The sequence below is a fragment of the Homarus americanus genome, unplaced genomic scaffold (assembly GCF_018991925.1).
Source record: "Homarus americanus isolate GMGI-L3 unplaced genomic scaffold, GMGI_Hamer_2.0 scaffold36734, whole genome shotgun sequence".
NCBI classification, from domain to species: domain Eukaryota; kingdom Metazoa; phylum Arthropoda; class Malacostraca; order Decapoda; family Nephropidae; genus Homarus; species Homarus americanus.
Genome location: NW_024733126.1, coordinates 10,489,316 through 10,515,155, shown reverse-complemented (window position 1 = coordinate 10,515,155; position 25,840 = coordinate 10,489,316). Strand labels below are relative to the sequence as shown.

The 25,840-nt window shown below is 37.6% G+C and overlaps 1 protein-coding gene across 3 annotated transcripts in view; it reads right to left on the bottom strand.

The window, feature by feature from the left end:
* LOC121869343 (choline transporter-like 1) overlaps positions 1-22,209 on the bottom strand; it is a 29,053-nt gene extending 6,844 nt beyond the window's left edge. Inside the window, exons 1-13 of one of the 3 annotated variants that reach the window (XM_042370652.1) lie at positions 22,071-22,209; positions 17,045-17,163; positions 15,530-15,687; positions 12,980-13,114; positions 8,277-8,399; positions 7,524-7,687; positions 6,686-6,775; positions 6,431-6,570; positions 5,606-5,792; positions 5,078-5,188; positions 3,906-4,059; positions 3,530-3,676; positions 338-491 (exon numbers count right to left, since the gene is read on the bottom strand). In XM_042370652.1, coding sequence (XP_042226586.1) covers positions 338-491; positions 3,530-3,676; positions 3,906-4,059; positions 5,078-5,188; positions 5,606-5,792; positions 6,431-6,570; positions 6,686-6,775; positions 7,524-7,687; positions 8,277-8,399; positions 12,980-13,114; positions 15,530-15,687; positions 17,045-17,146 — 1,665 coding nt within the window. In that variant the 5' untranslated portion in view covers positions 17,147-17,163; positions 22,071-22,209. Of the gene's footprint in view, positions 1-337; positions 492-3,529; positions 3,677-3,905; positions 4,060-5,077; positions 5,189-5,605; positions 5,793-6,430; positions 6,571-6,685; positions 6,776-7,523; positions 7,688-8,276; positions 8,400-12,979; positions 13,115-15,529; positions 15,688-17,044; positions 17,164-19,478; positions 19,594-22,070 lie in introns of those variants that run through there. The other 2 variants (XM_042370654.1, XM_042370653.1) reach the window with 2 other exon arrangements.
* Positions 22,210-25,840: the final 3,631 nt, after the last annotated feature.

Here is a 25,840-nt window from a genome sequence, read left to right as displayed (position 1 = left end):
AAAGCCCTGTAGTTCTTAAGCTAAATATCTGGTTGACAATAACAATAAATATAAAACAGAATTATACCTTATTCTATAGTTCATTTTTTTACATTTGGAGTCCAATTAATTGCAATTTTTTTTGAAGATTCTTGTAATTCTTGAGTTGCCTCATTAATTGAAACAGTCCGAGAAATATGTGATGGCATACTAAATATCATCAACAGTAAACTGGTGTTAAAGATAAGCAAATGGGTGAATGGAAATATTCATGTCATTTTTATGGATGAAAAATTTTCTAGACCATAGATGGAGTTAAAGTTAAGCTTGTTAAAACACTCATTTATGCAAAACTTACAATCTTGGCAGAAGTACAGAATGCTGTGCCTCTAGTGGCAGTGACAGTGTATGCATTGTGGTTCATATACTTGAGGAAGTGTTCAAAGCACCACAAGCAGCAACAACACAGCCTCAGACAACACTGAGCACAGTTATGCTCAGGGTCTTTACACCTAGTGAGAGTACAGCAAATGTGAATACATAAGTTAAATTATGGACCTGTAAGAAACAAAAATAACATCCATCATCTAATTATAAAATAACAAACCTAACAGGAGCTTAATGTAGTAAACCCTCACTACAGTAAAGCCTCGAATAACGATGGTAATGTGTCCTCCAATATTGCAGTGTAAGGTGAATCATCGTATCGCGAATCATTAATTACCATTAAAATAAACCAATAATAATGAGATGCGTTCCCAAGTATGACCTTTTCATATCTTTTGTGTAGCCTTTTACCCTCTTTTCCCCAAAAAACAATACAAGTAATGAAAACTGCAAACTATATTCTTTAAATAATGTTTCTGAATGCACCTTATACAATATAAATGAATAATAATATGTTCACACAAGAGGAGAAGGGACGCCATTGTTTTCATTTGTGTTTACAGCCGGGAGTTCGAGACGATAGTTCTACACGAGAAAATGAAGAAAATAAGAGCCTGGTTGTAGCTACAGTAACATTTATGTAAAAAAATTAATATATATGTTTTAAGTAATGTTATTTAATGTTAATAAATGGAACAATAGAAGAACACTAATGGTAAAGAAAAAAAGTGAGATGGATTGGGAACGCCAACATATACGTGCGCATTTAAGGATATAGCGCCATTTATCTTTTTAAGAATATGTACAAAAGATTCATTATTGTTTATTACTGAACACAGTGGTCCCTCGGTTAACGAGCACAATTCGTTCCAGAAGGTTGCTCGTTAACCGAAAAACTCGTTAACCGAAACCATTGTTTCTATGGGTTTTTGGGTAATTGGTTCCAGCTCACCGAAAATTGCCTAAATTCAACAAAAAAGGTAGTAGAGGTCATTTGCGTTTATTTAAATTTTAATACTTTGTTCTGTTAATGGATCCACTTCAGAAAATATGTTCATTTCTTGCTCCATATAATATCCACAGACCTCTCACCTTTTCCAGATCGTTTTAACACATCTAGTTTCTCGGCTAAGCTTATACACTTTCTATTAGCTTTTGAAACAACACTACCATCACTTGCTCTCTTGCTCATGTTTAATACGGATGAAAAATGCTGTAAGAAACGTGAGAAAGTTTTTCTCCTTTTCCCGTTCAGATACGTGAAAACAAAGGGCCCGCCAGCTGCGATTGTTTATACTGTACAATGGTCCTTCGGTTAACGAGCACAATCCGTTCTAGAAGGTTGCTCGTTAACGGAAAAACTCGTTAACCGAAACCATTGTTTCAATGGGTTTTTGGGTAATTGGTTCCAGCTCACCAAAAATTGCCTAAATTTCACAAAAAGGGTAGAAAAGTACACTTACTTTGAGGTGTGTATGTAGAAGGCTCCTGGATGATGATGATGATGATGATGATGATGATGATGATGATGGGAATTAGAATGGGGGTGGAGGAGAAGGGAGAAGAGAAGGCATTGGGGTGGAAGAGAAGTCACCCCATGGTGCCATTTCACCCATAAAATTTTAGTTCTTTTGGTGTAATTCAAGATTATTTTCTTTAAATCAACACTGCACTGCATTATATATTGTCAATATGTAAAATAAATTTCAAAATGACCAAAAATTTGCTTGGAAACACAGAAAAAAAGCATTTAGTTGAAGAGAGTCTCAAGCAAGATGTTACCTCTACTGAAAACAGAGAGAGACTAACGCCTGTCTGGTGTGTTAACAGGCTGGATGGCGTGCCAGAAACTAGTTTCTTTACCTTCAATTATGTTCAATAATTGTTAAAATTACGAAAATATTTAATATTAAACTTTTAAAATTATTGAATACTGTAAACTTCTTGATATTTACTAAAATGGTAAGGAATATAAGCCCTAGAACCAATTACTGTATTGGCGGACTAATACTACAGCTGGTGGACCGCCAAATGCAGGCGAAAACATGTTGAGGTTGGCTCGTAAGAAACTCGTTAATCGAGGGATTGCTCGTTAACCGAAGTTAAGAATCTTATGGAAGGTAACTCGTTAACCAAAATCTGTTAACTGAGGCGCTCGTTAACCGAGGGACCACTGTACTAGTGATGCTGGCGTCACCACTAACAAGCCTGGCAGCCTCCGTGTGCAAGGCATGTTTTTTTTTATAATATCGAGATTTACGGTAGTTATTATTTATACAAAAATGTAATGTATATTTTTTTAATTTTGTCTTAAATACGAAGAAAATAATGACGAAAATTTAATTGGGTACTAAATTAACCAGGGTCTTAGATATGAATCTTCGTTAGTTGAACTGTCGTTATCGGAGGCTTTACTGTATAGTGCAGTCATAAGAATATCATAGTTCTTCCTTTAGTGGCAAACTTATTAGGTCTGGTCCTCTGACTAAAGTGACAAGTGCTAAATTAGACATGTCTAACACAGCTAACTAATACAGAAAACATTTAGTTATTATATTATCCTTCACCTTTATAACCAGGGTTCTGAATGATATATAGCATCTACTTGATACAACTGTACCATATAATGATGGAAGGCTTAAGAGTTTGACTGTGAGCATAACAAGACTGATCTATTCATCTGCTGACATTGAATACAAAATGCTAAAAACCTGATCAACAACCCCAGATTCAGCTCATTTCAGCACCCCAAAGGGATGAGGGAAGGATAATGAGTTACTTGATCCCAACTTGGTTACAAAATAAGAGATTTTAATACCAGTCTTCAAATTATAACCTGTCATGGTTAAGCAACTCTGTATACCAAGGCTTCAAGGCTTATTTGTACCCTTGAATTTTCCTTGGCTATACAGAGATGCAGACCCAGTGACTGCCCTTAAGTGGTTATTAATGATGTCTTTGCTGAAAGATGACTCGCAAAGCTGTTTTTCTGAAACCCCCTCACTGAAAAGTACTCTGAGTATATATATAATAATCCCACCCACCCATCCACCCACACACTGATTAATAAAGAGAATAGGTATCCTACACAAACAAAATATAAAGCCACTAATTTATATTCATAAAAGGTACATTAAAAATCAACTACTACAGCTGGGCTTACTTCTTAGTTAGCCATTGTATGATCAACCTGGGTAGCTTGCAGATCGTGATAAGCAAAGACCCCTTTGCTACAGTCCCTAGATGATAGAACACTAGTGTTCGCCATGACCACCACACTGGATGCCTTATTTTTCCTCGCCCCTCCTGCCTGAAGACATGTAAGAGAGAATTAAGAGATATAACAAATTAGTGGACTGCAGTATTCTTAAACAGTCTTGAATACAATACAGTATACACCAAGTATAAGCTTCCATAACTAATATGGGGACTTTTAATTACTCACAGATCCAGCTCAATCACCCTATTTCTCAGACAATTTTAAGAAAACTTAGCCAGACAGGAGGTCTCAACATAGTTAATATACTGTATATACTAACCTTGAGAAATACCAAGTTGACACAGCTGCTGCAATAATCATCTGCTGGCATCCTAGAATAAATTCTGCTACCCAAACTAGTCCTATTACCCACACCCACCAAAGGGAGCGTACCCATGTGGGATCCATGTACTCCAACACCTGTTGTGGAGTACCTGTCAATGAAAATAGGTAATATAGTTTACAAAATACCAGATTAATAACAGGAGCAGGTTATAGGTTTGATAAACTGCCCTTTCTAGTATAGGCATAGGGCAAGGGATTGGTAGCCCTACCGACTTGTACTGAGTTACTGGCATGAAGAAAAAGCAAATTAACTTCAAATATGTGAATGGAGTGGATGTACCGCAGTGAAAGTGATAAAGAGAAACCGAGTGAAACTGTCATTGGTGAAAGGATCCTGGATGTTCTGGTTTTGTGCAAAACAAATTTTAAGGGCAAAGGAAAGGTAAATTGGATAAAAATATGGGAAATAACAAAGTTAGATGCATCTGAAAGGGTAGCAATGATGAAATAAGGAGTTATGGTAGAATGTAATGTCAATCTCATAACAATTTATGGATCACATTAAAAGTAAGGAGTGAAAGGTGGGTTGTAGTGAAAATAACACCTGCCAAGAAATGAAGAGGAGGAGGAAAGAAATAAGGTTTGGGGAAGACTTGAAGCACCCTAATGAAATTTGCAGTGCAAGAGAAGCAGGTTGATATTCACTGTGAATAAAAGTATTAGTTATGAAAATAAAGTGAGAAGGGAGGGAGGGAGAAAAGTATTAGCTTGTGTGGATATAAAATCACAGAAGTGGAGTGTTTCAGATATCTACCAGAGACAGATCTAAGGCAGCTCATATGTGGGGAAGAGGTGCCTGAAGTTCCCATATTTAGGGAGATGAAGGTATAACTGCACAATTAGACATTGACCCTTAGTTACCTTGGTTCAGTAAGCTTTAATCTTTTAGTAGCAGCATCCACATTATTCAAAAACCTTTCAGATATTGTTGAAAAAGCAACTAGTTTACTTCATTAGCACCCTGCCACTGGTATCCAAGGCATGATAATAAGTGGTTCTACCAAACAGGTTAGTGAGGTCTGTAAATCAATTGCCATCTATGAGACTTTTGTACATAAAACTTTTTATAATATTGTTGTATGTGAACTACAGTATATGTGAACTAACTCTTAAGTTGTGTAGAGCTCAGGTTTGAGGAAACTTCAGTCAGTTTCTCAGCAGAACGATTACTGATGGCCTCAAACTGAGTAGATTGTAGACTAGCAATACTCAGATGCTCTGTTGGAGAGAGAAATATGTCAGAAGTCACAAGTTCTATTTTCTGTTACATAGACAAATAAAAGGAAATAACTACACTAGCTGCTCAGGTATAATTTCAACCAATATCCATAGTAAACAAGTCAAAGAGACAATAAACAATAGAAATACCTATCTATTCCAAATTCTAATCAGTTAACCTCATAATATTGACTTCAAAATTTAAAAAAATAAAATACTATGTTGATGTTCGAGCAAGTGATATTGTAGATCATTTGTATCTTCCTTTGACCACAAAATGGGATTGTATATTTCAATCTTCTTTTCTCTTTTTTTTTTTTTAAGTGTACCTGTACTGTATTTCTTCACAGTTCAGTTATCCCGAATTCTTATAATCATCTGTATAGTACAGTACACACACACGTTTATCATACTTACTTGCAGTGGCCAGGGATACCATCACCCACACCCACAAGAAAAAGAATGCCAGCAGAATAAAGAAGGTGATGACAGGCTGCAGCAGGAGTGTTGGATGGTGAGTGAGACATCCACCAGCGTGCTTGAATAACTCGGCAACCATAGCAATGTGAGGCCACACATAAACCACTAAAGCAATCAGTGCTAACTGTTGGTTAAACAACAACATACTAGTAAAACTTTACTGAAGAATTGTACAATTTTATATACTGTAGTGTACAGTATGTTATTCAATAACTTGAGGATAAGATATGAAAGCCAAAATAATCTTTTGAAATAACAGCAGTTAAAGACACTATATCCTTGATTTCATTCAGTAAAATAAGTAAATTACATTATATTCCATGTCCATCAAGATTATTTTCCAAAGAAACAATAAATTGTAAGAGTAAGTTAGTAAACAGGTCATTGTAACTTAACAAGATCAATTATATAAAGTGATGAGTATGGCCCAAAAATCCCACCTGAGGGGTGTTCATAAATTGAGTCAATGGGTCATGGAACCACCTCAGTGAAGCTGAGGTGTAGATCAGACTTATAGGATATAGATCAAGTCACTACCATACAAACATAATCTAAATGATCCCACTGAACAACTCAGATCCTGATATCAGGCTGTTAAAGCCCCTGAAGGATTCCAATATGTTTGCAAACCAAACATAAAAGACCAGAAAATAAACCATAAAAAATCCTCAGCCTATTATATCTTAAAAATTCTGAAACACTATGCAGCCTATCAAATACTTCTTAGATGTTTATCTTAAAACAAAAGTCTATTTGGCTTACAGTTATGATAGTAGATAAGATGGCATACACCAACAATGCTCGTTCATTGCGGACTGTTTCATCCAAGAGCGAGTCACTTGGAGAACTGTCAAGCTGCAAATGGATGCTGGCATAGCTCCACCACAAAAGGACTGTTGCCACTGTAAAATAGCAGTGTGCCATTTACCCAAGATGTAAGTCACAAACAGTACTTCCATTTGATTAATTTCGCTCAAAAAAGATACACCAAGTCATTTAGACTAAAAAGATACTTACCAACTGAGGCAACTGAAACAGCTATCATAACAGCATATGATACTATCCCAGCTATGAAATGTAAACACAGCATCACCGCACATGACAAACCTGAAAGAAAAGGAGTTTGTTCCATAACAACACTAATACAACAGAACACCACAAATCCACAATTTTACAATTCAAAAACCCTTTGTTGTTACAAATTTTTGGGAATAGAATTAAATCAAAACAATACTGAACATACAAATAATTGCTACTGCATAATACTGTACTGTATTGTCTATAACCACAACCAATAAATAAACAGCAATATAAAGACAAAAATGAGTCCAAGTACCTGTAACAAATATAAAATATTACCAAATAAGATTACACAAACAAAAGGAGTTAATAGAGAATTTCCAGTGTTTATGCAGCCACATTAATCAAGAGGAGACAGTGGTATAAGTCATAATTAGGTACAGTCCCCCAGTATAGTTAGATTTTCTGTCGCTACAATTTGCAACGCTAGACAAAATGCTTTGATATGATCCCAGTGCATCACCATAAGTTGGTACACCAGCTTGCCATATCACCAACAGCTAGAGATGGGGTTAAGGTGGTTGTTCTTGTATGGCATAATAGATACTTCAATATAAAAAAAAATCCACTAAGTTATATTAATGCATATATCGTGCTGGGTAGAAGCAAGGCATGTGTAAAAAAGCCACTGACTGATGATTACAATAGCACTGAAATATACCGTCTCTCCTCGACTTGTGACTTGTGAGGTGCTTGGTTATGGTACATCTTACAGTTCACTTACAAGTTACAAGACTCTGAAAACCATAAATTTTACTGTAGTCTTAACTCTTACCCAAAGTGATGAAGATGAAGATGAGGATCAGGTGCCAGGATGCATACAAGTCTGCTAATACTTGCTCCAAGATGTCCATGGTGTTGAGGTAGCCATAGAGATTATACACCAGTCCTGAGGGGCCTTCACCCTTCAGTGGGACACACCGGTTGAGCACAGGCTTACTGCGAAACAATTAATCCTTCTAAGACCATAAAGACTATCAAGAAAAAATAAGATGCTTTTCAGAGCCTCAATCAATTAAAACTAAAAGGTATCTGTCACTTTGTAATGACCTCATACATGTGTACTATCCCTAAGTAATGACCTAATACATGTGTACTATCCCTATGTAATGACCTCATACTTGTGTACTATCCCTTTGTAATGACCTCATACATGTGTACTATCCCTATGTAATGACCTAATACATGTGTACTATCCCTATGTAATGACCTAATACATGTGTACTATCCCTTTGTAATGACCTCATACATGTACAGTTGGGGGTCAAAACTTTAACTGAAGCAGTATCGACCCTAATGAGATAAAATAGCACACCCGCACCAGATGACAGTCTGGGTAAGTAAGTTGGGAGACTTATTCCCATAGCTCAGTTTCACCAAGGGGAGCAAACTTTTGTCCATTACTATACCATCCTTTTGTGATGGCCTTATACATGTATCAGTCCCCCATTTCTAACTCCACTAAGGGAGAGACAAATGTAGAGCTTCCCCACATATTTCAGTGATAGACAGAACAAAATAATCTCACCTTTGGAAGATTGGCAGGGCAGGGCACATGAGGAGCAGTAAGCTAACATTCAGGGGTGGGTCGTTGAGAGCATTGAAGGATTCCACCCAAGTGACATCTTCATTATATTTGTCATAGTCATATCTGAAAGAACCATCAATAGTTTGTTCAAATGAGAAAAATAATTAATTCCGATAAGAAATATTGATTAACTTTTTAAAACAATGTGCAGTGTTGTATTTTTTTCTCAAAATTTAACAATTGTCTTATACAGGATGATGCAGTTGCTGGTAGCTAATATTGTCATGATATTTTAGTGTTCTGTACATTTTTAGCAAAATTTTTGATGTTACATTCTCAGGTTTTTCTTTCTCTCTTCTTTATAGTCTCATAAATAAAGGCAACATAAGCAAAACCCAAAGCTACCAGCGAGTGAGTTACCCATTAATGCATCTACAGATTTTAAAAATATACTGTTCTAACAAAATTGTAAGATTTTATCAGTTGATCATCATGCTATCTAACCAAAAACATTAAATCATCAAGAAGATGATTACTGTGATGCCAAATAGAGGTTAATAATAATAAAACCTACACAGCTGAGTTTATTAAAGAGAAGATGGATATTTAATAGTTTATTACCCATTTCTCTTTAACAATATCTTCCACAATTAAGAGAGTCTACCAAGTAAAACTTTGAGCCAATACACAGTACAGTAATTTCAATTTACACCTCTCATCACATAATACACACAAGACCCCTGAGCTTCACAGTTTTATAGCATATGTTAACAGGAGGTGCTAAGGCCATGCTACTAAATTATATATTAAAATGCATTATAAACACGAACCACTTGAGTGACAACTCATGAACCAATTTGTATTATCAAATTCCCCTTTTAAGAAGTGGAATTAATAATGCATAAAACAAAGGTATTTTCCTAGCATGGCATGCTTTATGGTATACAGAATATAGGTATCTATCTACTGTATTATTAATTGACTCATAAAAACATTTATCTCCCAAGAGAGTTTTCCTCCTACATAACTACATTCTATTATAAACTGATGGAAATTTTCCATCTGAAACTTAGGATGGTCTGTAGATAATTAGACACATTGACAACTACTGTTTCGAGGAAAAGCAATTCATATACTCCTGTACTCTCTACACACTCAATATAATTAACTAAATATTGGGTAATACATAACTTCACCATACTTACACTTACTCTGATTACAGTACAGTATTTCCATTTGCATATGAGAAAGAGAGAGGAATTTAAGTTTAAGTTACAGGTAACATAATGTTACATAAATCCCACCAAATCAGCAGGGTTACAATCTTACAGATCCCAGTGATTATAAATATCACAGGCTACAAAATGGGGTTATGTTCTTAGCCCTCAGATCACCCTAAAATAGTAATTTTCCCTTGATATGTTGAAATGTTAACTAAACCTTCCCGAAAAAGAAAGCAACGATTAGAAATACAATGTAATTTAAATGAACAATAAAAAGTTGCAGATTTAGTGGGGACAGTCCTAAAACTAATGAACCAAAATAAGTCAATTTACCCAAACGAAGCTACATTGCACCCTTATGTAATACATCTAGTATCTGCCATATCATGTGAACAATTAATAAAATGAAGATTTGATCCTGAAAATCCACTCTACCACTGAGCCTGAATAAAATGTCTGCTGAAGGTGAGTTTAGGAACCCAGGGAAGCCCTAACCTACAGGGAATGGAGTTGATGTGAAGATTAGCCATCTCCCCATAACAACCCTCACCCTAACAAAAGGGGATCTGAGCAGCTGCAATTACTCTTAAGCAAGGAGCTAATGGTCACAAAGCTTTGAAAAAAAAAAGAAACTGTTCTGTAAGGAATTAAACAATGTTATAAATAAGTGAACATGTGAAAACAACAGTTTAGAATAAGAAAGAGGATACTGTATGACGAATTAAATGGAGACGGAGTCAGTATTTTAAGCAACTACACTAAATGTAACAAATTAAAGACAGTTGAATTATCCAACTTAGTCTCTGGAAAGTGCCAGCCATAAGTACTGAAGGTTCTAGCCTATGCAGAAAAAGAGACTTGACAGTATAGTGTATAAATACACAGTCTCTATTTAATAGTTGCATTACGAAATACTGTATATGCAAAGAGATAAGGTGACAAAGGAGACATACAAGTTAGCAACATACAAAGAAGTTATTAAGCTGAAATTACAGTCAAGGAGTTAACCATGGATTCTGGGGTCCAAGAAGAAGCAAATCAGAAGTGACAGAAATAACATGCTTTGGAGCACTACCTGGGGTGAATAGGACAAGATGAGTATCATATATATAGATACAAGGAGAGGTGGGTGTGAGGGCAGTGTTGGAAAGATGTCTGACTAGGGGTTACTAAGGTGTTATGAAGTATGAACTATGGATATTAATGGAATAGGAAGTTAAAGAATGGTGAAGGGAAAATTCATCTGCAACCAGTATGACATGGAGGGAGATGGAAGGATAGGGTGAGGGAGATGAAAAGACAGGGTGAGGAAAGTACCAGAAGTGAGGGAGATGAAAGGACAGGGTGAGCAAAGTACCATAAGTGAGGGAGATGACAGGACAGGGTGAGGAAAGTACCATAAGTGAGAAAGATGAACATCCACAAAGTAGCAGTACATATGAATGACAGAAGAGAATGGCAGTACCGATTGGCTTACTGGGATGTGACAAAAATCAGAGTGAATTAATGATAACAAAGGTGGAGAGAGTCTGTGTCTGCCCTTGATTCCATCTACCTCACACAGTAGCAGGAAAAGGCTTACAAGACTGAGAAGCACAATATGAGGTGCTCTGGGGTAGAAGTACACAAGCAACAAAAGTAAAAACTGACAAATACTATATAGTTACGGTCTAGAGCAGTGGTTCCCAAACACAGAGTCGCGACCCCATACATCATAAGGGGTCGCATAGAGGTCATGGGGTCGATGGGGTCACCTGGATCTTGCAGCAGTCACATGTGTTTGTTTTTTTAATCCAGTCAAGAACTGAAGGATAAGGCCGACATGTGCTATCTCATTAAGTTGGGACCAGAAATTAAGGTCACGGGATTAACGCAGTTACTCTCCTTGCCCTGTGACACGTTTCACAACAGAAGTTCCACACTCCTATATACTGTATACCTATTAACTGTTCTCATCTCAGTTCACTCTACTTCCCAAGGATGCACACAGAAAATGGCAGAAAATTTCAATGAGTTGCTTACCAAGTCTTTTGCACTCGAAATGTCAGAATTACAGGCTGACAACAAGACAAGGGTGAATTTTGACATCTCTGATGACATAGCAAAGTTAGGGATTACTTTATCAGAGACATTCAGCTGTTAAAAATCGACCAATCAACGTTCTGGTATAAACAATGATTACCGTAATGATGACGTACACATGTTACATGAAACAGTTGTAGCATATGTTGCTTAACCAGATAATTTATTAAATGTTACATATGAATTATGACTGATGTAATGTGCATTAAGATTAATTAAATGATAATGCACACATGTTACATATGAAATATGACCAAGTTGTAACTAAAAAAATATTGTGTTATGTTGCTTAACCACGTAATTATACCCCCAGGTATAGACCATTAAATGATGATTTAATCTTGACAGAGTTGTAACCTGTTTCTACCAGTGTTTACTTTTACACTTCTCAATTATGTAATATATTTTCTTCATTTAGTGCAGATAGGTAAGCAGATGGAGTTAGTAATTGATAATGAAGATGCTGAGCAGTTGGTGGAAAGTGTAGCAGAAGAGCTAAGTAACGAGGATCTTATTGAATTGGAGGCACAGAAATTGGCAGAGGAAAAAGAGAGACAAAATGTAGAAGAACCTGAACCCCCCAAAAAGTTTTCAGTGAAACAAATGGCAGAGGCATTTGATACTATTAATAAGGGGATGCAAATGTTTGAAGAAATGGATTCTAATGTTGAGCGATTTGCAAAGTGACAGACTGATCCAAGATGCACTTGCTTGCTACAGGGAGATTTATAGTGAAAAGAAAAGGCAAACTGTGCAGTCTAAATTGGACATATTTTTTAAGAAGTCCCCCACTGCTGTCTTCTCATGCCCCACTACTGCTGCCTCTTCATTCCCTGAAGATGATTCAATACCTTCAACAAGTAAGTCCATTAGACTGTCTGAAGAAAGCAAAGTTGATGACCCAAAAGCCTTGTCTCCTGCTCTGCTTCATCCAATTAATGTAGTCTCCATGCTTAATTACAAAATTATTGAGGCCCCGTGTGCAGTCAGCTGGCTACATTAAAGATAAGTAAGTGCACAGTAACACTTTATTCATTTTTCATAATTGATTACTTTTACTGTATTGTATTTCATTTTAGAATTTTTACGTATTATTTTCGTCGGTCTGACTTACGACCTGGTCGTCGTAACGGAATCCCGCCGTAAGTCGAGGAGAGACTGTATACGTATAATGTAATGACTCGGGGTCACACGGGATAGGTGACAACACTAGATGGGGTCGCACTGGAAAATGCTTGGGAACCCCTGGTCCAGAGGGAAGTTTGAAAATTATGGTGTAATAAACACATCTCAAGGCACTTTGTCATTTATCTTGATATTGCCCAGAATACCTCATATATGGCACATTTTAGATGAACACACAAGTTATCAATTCTCCTGCAACATCATATTACATACCTGCAGAGTTTTGAACCAGTACGTTTGTAAAAGTCATTTATGTCCTGGAGGACGTGTAATGTTCTGTCAGGACACTGCTTGACACACACCTTCAGAGAGACACTTGGCCTCGTCACATCAAAAAATTGAACATACCTGAAAATAAAAAATATAATAAAAATCTGAAGGTTTTTTAAAACAAGACATTTTCTTGGAACATCTAATCAAATTTACTCAGTATTTCGCCAACTATTAATGCTTCGGTTACACAGTGGCCGATTCAGTCTACTGTGTATATTGTGTATCCACCCCTTTCCATATTTGGGTTCAGTTCAGCCCAGTTCAGTTTTATTCAGTAAAATTGTCATACAAGTTTACATTGATTCATCATATGTATAGACAATGTGGGTACACAAGAAACATACACAGCACAGGTAATACAAAATGTACCTAGACAGTGTGGGATTAAAAACAATGATAAAGAGTAAAAAAATTTGACAAAGGACAGCCAACACAGCCATTCGATGCTTATTTACTGTAGGGTTAAAGTGACCCTCCAAGAGATAAGGTTCTTCTTTAGGTACAAGATATGGACTCTATTGATCTCTGTTATAAATGGCTCTTTACCATTACTGTATGGTTTTCCTAACCTGGCCACTCTGGACCCTAACTTATCAGCAACAAAACCCAATACAAATATCACATCTTATAAAAGAGTCTCAGTCCATCTTCATTGATGATTCAGACCACCTTCTTTTGGAAAACCTGAATCCACCATAGACTAAGCAACATGTAAAAGATGATCCAATGTACGTTGACAAGCATTAAAAGAAAAATTTTACTTTTATAACTAGAGTGCGCATAATTATTCAATAAACTACAATATTTTTGAGACCATTAAGTTTTAAAATAGGTCAGACAACTTATGGACATCCTGTATCTTTTAACAAGAATTCTTATGTACGGAGTATAGTACAGTACAGTACTCATATTTTTTCCCTCAAAGCTTATACCACATCTACAGCTATGTGACACATGTTGATTTTCCATATCTACCAATACAGGGCATTAGCAAATCAACCTTGGTTTATATTGTGGGATTTATCTGAGTAAAGTGCCTGTAGCTATAAGTAGCCTTGCACAGTATTATAAGACACACTTGGTTTTAGGGTGATGGCCAAAAATTCTAAATTTCAATTGCAGTACGCCCGGATAATTTTAAAATTTTTATTTCGCGGTCCTCTATTATTCGCGGGTGACACCCTGGATGTACCCAAGAATGTCTGTGGGTAGTTTTAAGGTTGCCAGAATTTTCGCAGCTGGAACAGGGAGCCCTTCATTCTAGAGACAGTAATTTCCTTTACCAGTATTGTATACATGTATGTGTGTGTGTGTGTGTGTGTAGACACATACACACAGAACACATACATAGGTAATAATGGGAAAAATCTTTTCACAAATAATCAGAAACATGTTTTATTAAAAATGTGAGTCTACCCTCAAGTCTACTCCGTGGTTTGTTATTAATAAAGCACGGAGCAGACTTGAGGGTAGACTCACATTTTCAATAAAAATGTTTCTGATTATACTGTATATATGTACAGTACAGTATTGTATTGTACTGTATGTGTGTGTGTATTGACGCACACACACAAAACACATACTGTACAAATAAATAACAATGGGAAAATCCTCTTAAATAATCAGAAACAAATTTATTAAAGCACAGAGTAGACTTGAGGTTAGACTGTCACATTTTTAATAAATTTGTTTCTGATTATTTGTGAGAGGATTTTCCCATTGTTATTTATTTTTATGTGTTCCACACACACACACACACACACACACAAAATACAGGTTAAAGAAATAATTGTCCTAAGGGTAAACACATTAAGGGAATATACATTTCTTTGTACACAAGTAAAAAATCCCCAGCAAATGTTATTCGCAGATTGGACGATTCGCTGCCATTTTGAGAACCAAACCCCCGCGAATTTGATGGGCCTACTGTACCTGTATCTATTTCATGAAGTACCTTTGGCATTAATATTTTAATCATCCATATTAATTACTGTACATACCTCTATATCCAAAAGAGGCACAGATATACGTATGTACCAACATGTACTGGATATCACAAATGTTGCCGGTATCATCAGTTTCTTTGGGGATATCTAAAGGATACACATTTGGTCACTTTAAGAATTTTTCCTCACTCATGTTGACAGTGGATATATTATGTGTATACAGTACTGTATTGTACCTATAATCCAAGACTATTTTAGTTGACTGACTTATCCTGCTGTATGGATAAAGGATTTGCATAGTTGGAACAAAAATTAAATCACTGAACAGAGTACTAGTGTTACATTATATCATTAAAGGATCACCTGAAGACAAGGTACCCCAGCTTATTTCATGCAATGATTAAACACCCTTATGTTACCTGGGGGGTTAAGATGGGTTAGGTTAGCAGTAAGAAATTCATAAGAAATAAGCTGGTGTACCATACCTAATCTTCAGGTGACCACATAAGATAATCAGTGTGACAGTTAAGAATCATTTACTTACTTGTAATCTGATACGTCATGGCCAGAGAAGTTTGTCAATTTATCTTTATGATCTTTCATGTCTGCGTTGTCACTCCCACACACATTGCCGTAATTGTCATAGCCATTCACTAGTCGAAGGGGATTACCAAACACCAATGCAAAGGCAGCTATAAAAATCTGAAAATCAATAGGAAGATTATGAAAAATAAGTTCTATAGTTAAGTACGGTAAAAAGAAATACAGTACAGTGCAGGAAGCTATCTCTCACTGTACAAATGTTCATTCTATGAATACAGTATTCACCTATAAAAATACAGCACTGCATTCTATTATTACACTCTTTCTCACTATACGAGAGTTATTCTCCCTTATAGTAGTACTAAAGTTATATTTTATTATTTTTTTTAATGTGTTAGATACTAAATTACAGTGATCAGGTATTAAATTACTGTACAGTAGTTGTACTATTTACAGTAGCTAGGTACTAATTTACAGTACAGTAGTAGTTAGTTAATGTACAAAATTACAGTACTGTACAGCAAGATCTTTTATTTCGAGTATAATATAGACTGGAAAAATTGCGCCAAATTCAAATTCGCCAAATGCAACACATAAACTAATGGGAAAAATAACAATATAGACTGGCCATTCTACATCAACCTCTGATTTTCCCATTTATAACCTCCAAATGATATAAATTCTGCCTTTATTGGCCTGATTGTGCTTTCCAGAAACTGGTTTTTAGGCCTTCCTCAAGTAACCTAATCACACGCTGCTTATCCTGCATCGAGTACTTGGCAAACTTTACTCCCTTATCATAATCCCGGTTCTCCTTTACCTTATTTGGCCACTTAGGTGGGTGTGCACCACCCCCACCAGCACCAGAAGGAGCCCCAGTAGAGGTAAAGGCCATTATCTTGACTCAACAGGTGGTAGCACCATCCAAAAAAGCACACAATAGCAGCCCGGGCGGTCGCTAAGATGGTGCGGGCTACAACGCGATAGTTGCGTTCTTGTAAACCTCTTTTACGTTCACCACCGGCAATTTGATCACCAGAACGCTTCTTGGAAACATTCTTCTTACCTTGTCTTTCCATATTCATCGCTAACACAATAAAATTGGAGAAAACAGCGAAAATAAGCTATTGTTTTTCATTTTTTTCCTGTGATGCCAAAGAAAAAGTTTTCACCTTCACCAATGACAATAACCTTAGTACAGTAATTTGGTGTTAAGCACATTTCATAGCTAGATGCAATCTTGTATTTCTGGGAGCCATTAGTGCCTCAGGTTGGAAGCTCTTCATCTGATCTCTCCAAAAAAGAGTGATTAGCAAACACTCATATCAGTGAGTCATTTACATGGCTTCTCATCATAAATTAAGTTGTCACACACGCAAGATGGATAGTTTAATGAAATGTTACCTGTACATCTATGATAATTTCTCATTTACAATTTTTTTTCGTTGTGGCAATCTTTGTATAACACACTGGTAAAGTTTTGAGACATATCCACACTGCTAACTGAGTTACTCACCATAAGTACAAGGAAGAGAAAGAAAATGAAGAGCCAGAGGACATCTGTGGGTCGTCGCTCCTCCTCCCTAGCGGGACCCCCACTGTCACCACAACAACCCATCCTCTCCTAGCCAACACCTGTGTGACAGTAAGGATAAAATATTTCACATCACAAGTACTGCATATAATCCAGTGTGTGAAAAAAAATTGGTACCTGTAGAGCATATATCTCTAAGGTAAACATCATATCATTCATCCTGTAAAGGGACAAGGCTGAAATAACTGGATGTTGGTAAGACTGTTGTCAGAATATTAATATGCCACCTTGCTCTCAAAAACTTCAATATTCCCATAGATAATTTCTTCATTATCAAGGTTCTCAGAAGCACTGAATATGGCATATTTCAGGAACGATTCTGAAAAATATAAAATCCCACCTGATCTGTTATTTTCAAATACTTAACATTGCAAGATACTTTTTCACTATTTTCTTAATAATATTAAGTCCCACAAGAAGGCAACACAAATTATTTATTTGTTAACATATATAGACATATAGTACAGTATACTATCATGGAAAATATCAGATCTAGGGGTACAATGAAATTGGAGTACAGTACTGTATTATAAATCCACAATTGTGTGCCACAGTGTAGTGCTTGTTTATGTTGCCTACACAACTGAACAGTGACAACCATATTCACACATCTGTATATTTTTTTATTCCAATTATTATTACTCATTTGTGTTTTAAAATAAAATACATAACAATCTTTACTATGAACAACTGTTGCAATTAATTCTATTTGTAGTTTTCCTTGTTTTGTAGCACGATATGGCTTTTTACACAAGTAATATTATGTACAGTACACTTTTACACCACTAGGAAAGGATTAAAATCTAAAGCAATGGTAATAACAACGCATTACAGAAAAACACTGAATTCTTTAATCGGTATATATATACTAGCTACGGTACATCTAAATTCTGAGAGATTCTTGGGATGCGCAATGCTATCCTGGTATCCTAGGTTTGCGCTGCATAGTCCTACGATTGTGTAGATATCCAAGATTGTACAAAGCAGCCATCTGAAAGCTGCACCGAACTTTCCTTAATAAAAATATCCTAACAGAAGGTAAACATTAAAAAACCCACTCAGAGGTGGTGTTTTTAAGGGGGAGGGAGGAGGCTTATTGGGCATTTCTTTTTAATTGCCAACCCTGCATTTGCATAACAAAGTACAGTACTGTACATTATAACTGTTGAGTACAACATAACTTCAAAGACCGAATGAAAATACTGTATTACATCGATAAAAGTTAGGACTCCTACTTTTTCTGGTAAGAGTCCTGGTCGCTTACTTTCAAAATCCTATCGAGAACTCATATTATTTCTCCCCACCATTAATACATTTCATGAGACTTGAAGAAAACTACAGTTTCAGATATAGTATCTCATTCAATGAATATGTCTCACTGACTGAACTAATACATTTAAGTCAATTCAAAATCAGTCCACAAACTGAACTTAATGTTCATGAAAAAAGTATGTGACTATTTCTTGAAAAATACATAGGAACAAATCCTCTTATGCCACCAAAAATATTAACCTAAAGGTAAAAATTACACTGTGAAAATGATCATGAACTGTAATATTACAGTACTTACTGTCATCAATATGATAATACTGCACTGTACAGGAATCATATCCATATGTATCAAAAGCAACTCACATTTTTTTATTATTTTTTTTTTTTTACTGTGAATAGCCCACCCGGGCACAAGACAACGAAAAAATAAGAATAAAAAAAAATTAAAATAGAAAAGGAAAAGGTTATACAGTATTAATCTACACCACGAAGATGCCGGAAAACCAGCTTTTTAAAGTGATACAGATTGTATGAGTGTGGAAACACAGAAGAAGGCAGAGCAGTCCACAGTTTGGCTGTGTGAGGAAAGAATGATGCACAATAATGGGTTAATCTAGTGTGACCGACATCCACAGAGAAATGGTGGGCACCGCGGGCAAGACGTGTATTACGAGCCCATGGCCTTGCCGGCGGTACACAGGCTGTCAAATCCACCGAACATTGCCCGTTAAAGTACGTACCTGTAAAAGAGACAGCGTGAAGCAACATTGCAGCAAAAAGAAAGGGAAGAAAGATTGTCAACTAAAGGAGAAGAGGTAATAAGACGAAATGCCTTTGATTCCACCCTATCTAACAGTTGGACAGAAGAAGAACCACCCCAGATTACAATCTTACTATAATGTATATACAGTATGTACAGCACTGTGTAAATTAATTCATTCCATTTAAATGTTGAACTGATAATATAAACTTGTAATTTCCAGCACAGTAATGTGAAGCACACATGTAGTACTAAGGAGTAAATCTCAAATGACAACTCATTTGTGAAAAACAAAAGTACTTTCCCACAAGCAATATACAGTACCTATACAATGTGTACACTGAATTTATGAAATAAACACCTCTTTAACTTAAACTGGTCATAACACTTTGCTAAAGACTTTTTCACACAGTGCACACTTTATTATTACTGTACTGACTGAACTGGCAACCTACTCTTGCATAATCTAGAGAGGAAGTCAATCGTAAGAAAGACACAGGAAATCCTAAATGATAAAGTCATGGGTCAACAAACACAGTTACACATCAAGTAGGAAATATTCTTGTGTAACTACTGTATAGATCAAGATTTTCTGATCTTCCGTTGATATTGCCACAAGTTCTTTATAAATATTCTTGTAGGCCACACCCATAACTTAAGTTTTCATTGTGAGGAATCCTAATACAGTATGTAGTATTGATTTAATAATGGTTGCCCCTCGTGTAACGAGGATGGCTAGCCCAAGGGCCACCTAGGCGTGAATTTGTTTAAGGTGGAGAAGCTGTCACCAACACAACAACCACACCCTGAGTTAACGAGTTACATAACCCATTGTCAAGGAATAGTCCGAGAAGACCAGGCAACTCGCCAACTGCACTGGCTAACCATTACCCCGGAATACGATCCGCAAATCGATTAACATCCAGGTCCCCAATTACTGCTGGGTAGACAAGAGGCAAATGGCATGAAGAAACTTGCCCATAATTTCACCCTGCCCGGGGAGTGAACCCGGGTCCGCTCGCTTGCAAGGCGAGAGTGCTGACCATTACACCACTGCAAACTGTAGTATCCCCAGGAGGGTAACTCAACAGCTGCCACTGATTATATACTGTATATATATACAGTATATATATATATATATATAGCAGTGACCCTACTAATCTTCATAAGCACAGCAGCTGTCCGTAGTCAGGTCATAAGGTAATATGATCCAACCTTCTCACCTGGTTACAAATCTTCTTAATTACAAAATTATCCAGTTTGTACATACCATTACTCAAATTCATGTTGGCAAATTCAGTGTGTTTAATGAGACTGGATTCTATAATGTTCCTACTGACAAATGAATTACAAGGTAATATTGAGGAGGCATTATCCCAGTCAATGCAATGCTTATTATCTCTCATATGAACGAACAGAGCATTGGATTCCTGGCCTGTCCAAACACTATATTTATGCTGTTTAAATCTAGTTACAAGATCTTTACCTGTCTAGCCTAAGTAGAACATATTACATTCCTTGCAAGGAACCTTGTAAATGCAGCCGCCTGCATTGTTGGGGGGAGTTCTTGATTAACATTTGTTTTACAGTGCTTGAGTTTTTAAATGCCACATTAACATTCCAGGTTTTCAGTTGTAAAGGAATTTGAGAGAAATTTTTGTGAAATGGTAATACAAAGAGATTCTTATGGTTATGGGTGGGCTTAGGATCGGTTTCATTTTCACCATAACATGCAAAGGTTGTCGCCAGTCTTATTTAAGTACTCCTCGACTTACGACCACCTGGACATACGACCGCTGCAGTCGTATAATATATTTTTCAAATTGCGTATTTTAGAGTCCCGACATTAGTGATCGCGCTGTGTACTGACAAAATTTTTTTGGGTAATTCCCTTTAAAATGGTTGGCAAGCGTAAAAGTGAGAGTTCTCGTGGTGCTGATAAGAAAAAGAGACACCAATTTTAGATTTTCTATGTAATATTTTCGCATTTTTGACTTACGACCAATTCAACTTACGACCTGGTCGTCGGTCCCTAACCCCGTCATAGGTCAACAACTGACTGTAGATGTAATTTGACAATTTATGGATAAAGACAACAAGACCTTTCAATTGTTCAAAGACCACGGCATTATTCCTTTGTATAAAGACTGTCCACACTGTGGGAATCCCTGTGCTTTCAAACAGGAAAGAAATTTGTTCATCGCTTCCTCAAAGCCATGGCTCGATGTTTCCTGCCATTACAATAAATCACTCCGCCACTCAGGCAGCATAAAGAGCGGATGCAGTCACATGACCTCACGTCCAAAAAAAGCCTCAAATTACACCACATCATAGTAAGTTTTTTCTGTTAAATATCCCGGGGGGTCCGCACCCCAGTAAGGAAGTTAGGTAAGGTTAGGTAGGTTTGTTTGGCTAGGTTGGTTAGGTCTGTTTTTCATACCCACAAAGGTTAAGTTACGTTTATTTCAGAAATAACAGTTTTGTAACACATTTGCATAAACTACAACGGCGTCCACTATAAAAAAAACAGTAAAAATTCGGGGTTTTTAAAATCGTTTTCTTTCAATTTCGGCCGCAGGTTAGTCACGAATAATTGCCCAGTTTCCTCCTGAACTAACACTGGATCTATACGGGACAGACCTCAATGGATCTTTTGGGAGACTAGTTAGTCATAACTCATACAGCAGCCTAGTATAAATATACATACTTAATGATTTTATGTACTGTACAACTTAATTTCCCCAGTTCATGACGCACACGATGAGTAATTAACCTGGATGTGTGTGGTCAAGTGATAGTGAAGCACGGTGACGCCTTACCTGCCTTACTTTCTACTACTTATACTAGTGATATAACTAGCTACCACAAATATTTAATATTATTCTCACACTCCCGAAACATTTCTGAAGTACTAACCGGCCAATGTTTGTCAGTTCATAAAGAATTAGATGAGTTAATCGGTCCAGTATCTGTAAGTCAGGTGGTGTGCCTGGGGTGAGACGCCCTATGAAGTTTGTTTACAATGGTGAGCATCCTGTGTACGTTCACAACTCAACAGATATACAGGTAACATTATCTCTCGGTGACAAGGAGTAGTTTATGCACACAAAATCCAACTGACTTCAAATAGAACCTCATAAATTTTAATAGTCTGCATTTTGTCGGTGAGCAATTGGTGAAAACACCTGCACACAACACACAAATTTATATAAATATTTGTTGAAAAAAATTATCCCACTAAACAATATCAGAAAAATCAAAATGTTGAAATTACAAAAAAAAATAATAATAACAATCATAATAAGAAATGATATGGTAGAGTTTAGGAGGGAACAATGATGTGAGTGAAATTCATGTCTTAGTTTATCATGGTGTAGAATGAAACAGTAGGTAGCAGGCAGTTATCAAACAAGAAGGTACTACCACCTGGGAAGATATTGGAAGCATAATGTGTTGTCTTGGTGTACTTTTACTTTTATCCTCTTCACCACTGATCGGCTCGTTAGTCGCTTGGGCGATCGGTCACTTCTCTGCCTCATTTACTCATTTGTTTCTCTTACTTTGACAACACAACATACAGTACATTTATCGTTTCTCACTCTTTATCTTTTTTTATATTTTTATTGTAATTTTTATACTTTTTCGTTAATTTTTATTAGTACAGTATTATATTACCACCCCCCCCCCTCCCATCCCCCAGGCCCCGATGAGGGTCAGTGACTTGTGCCTGGGTGGGCCATATTAAATGAATGCAGTTTGTAGTATCTGTTACTGGACCTGCGTTACTGTTTCTGAATGCATAATACTATACTGTACATGTGTATCACAGTACAAATTCCTCCCATTGGCAAATTGTGACTTTTGACCCCTAGCTGTGACATTGACATTTGACGCAGTGTTGAATATAGCACTGTATCTACGGTCATCTAGTGGTGATATCTATTCAAAGTGCGTAACAGAACAAGTTATACTTTGTACTTTACACTTGTTCGAGGGAAAGGACCACAGTGCCAGAATACACAAATTATGGGTTTCATAGATTCATTTGGTAAACTTTAAGTGGTGCCTGCCGTTAGAGGCATATTTTTTGCTATAGAAAATCCTTCCTCGGGTGCATTCGAAATGCGTTTTTATTTCAGACATCTTAGACTCCTGAACCTGAACCCGTAGATTTAGGTCCACGGCTGCGCCTCTTTTTCATTCACTGAATACTTAGCTATCATAGACAGTGTCCATGAAAAGGCTGCAGACAATTGCACTGAATTATATACATACATAACTCCCAAGTGACAGGGGTGAAAAAGGTTCAGTGGAAGGACAATAACTGGATGGAAGTTAGCATATATGTTGGAAGCTTTGTAGTGGATTTCTCCCCTACAAACGCTGTTTGTCGCTGAGTAGCCGACCCCGCGAATTCCACAGTGTATGCCTCTTGGTCTAGGACTCTAGGTCAACCAGCGCCGCCCACGGAGCGGGGGTCAACTACTAAGCCACGCCTACCCCCCGCTATTTAAGATCTGACCTCGTGGTGATCTCTCTCTTCTTCTACCTACTCCAACCAGCCAGCAACACCTCCTCCTCCTCCGCCTGCCTGGCGGTCCTCGCTCCCGCCGGAGAGCATGACGACCCACAAGCTGGTCCTCCTCTGAGCACCCTCACCAACCAGCTCTCTCTACATCACGCTTGTAACCACGCTGCCACTTCCCAGCACCAAGCTGCATTGTACATCCAATACAACATGTATACAGAGAGCACATTGTGAGTTTCCTTTCTCCATCCCATCCTGAGTGAGAGAATCCAAACATCACGCACCCCACAGCTTAACATCAGCAACAGTACATCTGCGCCAGCGAGGCTCAACGCTTTCCTTAACATTTGCTTGTTCCGTCTTTCAACACAGCCTCGCTGCCATCTCCAGCCGAGATGCAATTAATGACATCCAAGTTAAATTTCTTTGTATTCCTTTCACATAGGTATTGCTGCCCGTGACGAAGAAGATCACCTCGCCAAAAAAGCAACACATGAAAAGGACATTAGAAGTCCCCATCGCCCTCTTCCTCAACCACTCTCAAATCCTGGATATATTATACATCATTTAACCTGAGAACTTCCACCAACATTGAGACGAATCTTAGATTTTAGGATACTGCGTATTGCAATGGAGACCGAATGTGAAAAAAACCCTGGGTATGTATGGTGACAATGACTTAGGTTCTCGGGCCAGTGTGAGAAGGCGAATCAAGCAACGAAACTAGCAGGTCTTATAAGAAGGTCGTTCAGATATCTAGGCGATCTTCAAGACTGTCAGTTGATTGAAAATGTCCAAAGAAGGGCCACCAGACTGGTCCCTGCACTACGGCCCCTCAGCTACCCAGAGAGATTACAACGCTTGCAACTGCCTAGCTTATACTACAGACGGGCAAGAGGAGGCCTAATTGAGGTGTATAAACATTTCGGAGGGCACTACTCAAGTCAAGTGTCCATACCTGGAGCGGGCGAACGCCCCCCTTACAAGGAGTTACAGCTCAAGGTTGAGGCTACAAGTCCAGAAAACTGTAAGAGTAAACTTTTTCGGAGTGAGAATTTTGAACTCTTGGAACAATCTGCCAGAGAGTGTTGTGACGGCACCGAGTGTGGACTCTTTCGAGATCGGACTTGGCTAACACTGGAGCAGGTTTAGATACATTCAGGAGCCAGTGCATGCCCAGTACTTGCCAACAGTGCGTAACAGACATGACCAACTGCCAAAGCGGCTATTGAGCCGATCAGTGGCGAAGAGGATAAAAGTTAAGAGACAACCACCATTAAAAAGAATCTGCACCTAATTCAGTCTCAACAAATTGTGTATACAACGGGTGATTGGATATAGGTACTGCTGGGGGTACAGGGAGCCTTGCCACACTACAGGTAATGTTTGTGGGCGTCCCAACCTCCTACCCTCCCTCACAACATCTTGGCACGTTCTGACGCTTCCTCCTGCAGCACGTGATCCTCCGCAGACCTCCCGCCCCAAGACCAAATATCCCTCCTACAGACGGACCTGGCTGGCGGCAGTTCGTTATTTGTGGGGATCTGCCACACTTTACTTTAAACAAGTGATCCTGTACATATCCTCCCTATATTTTATCCATCCTTCACTATAAGTAACTTGCTAACACAGCCAATGGTTCCTCATGCATTCACGGCCTTTCATCATTCAAGTCTAAGGAAACTAACACGAACTCCACATGCTTCCCGGTAAGACGCTGTAATGCTTCTGCGCTTTACCATACACAGATGCAGAGGTGAAATCTTGCTTAATGGAACGGTTTTTAAAGACCACCATCAGGGAAGGATACCTCATAAACTCATGGTATGTGTGATAACGGATAAGTATTATCTTGTCGATATTTTTAAGATATGAAAAATAACAAATCAGTTAAATACAGTGTAGGGGTATCGAGATATTAATGTTGTCTAGCACTCAGGATGAAAGGAAATTCTAATGTGGTTTTCTTATATAATATATATAAGTTATATGATAGACAGTCTGGTGCTGGAGGTGCCGTGTGGTGGGGAGCAGCTCAGTAGAAGACGTTCGGGAGTATCGTGTTGAAGGAGGTAGATGTGCAGGAGCTTCGTTAGAGAAGGTGTTGCCTGTTGCTGGCCTCCTGGTTGAATGAAATGTTAACAGCGTGGAGCTTGCT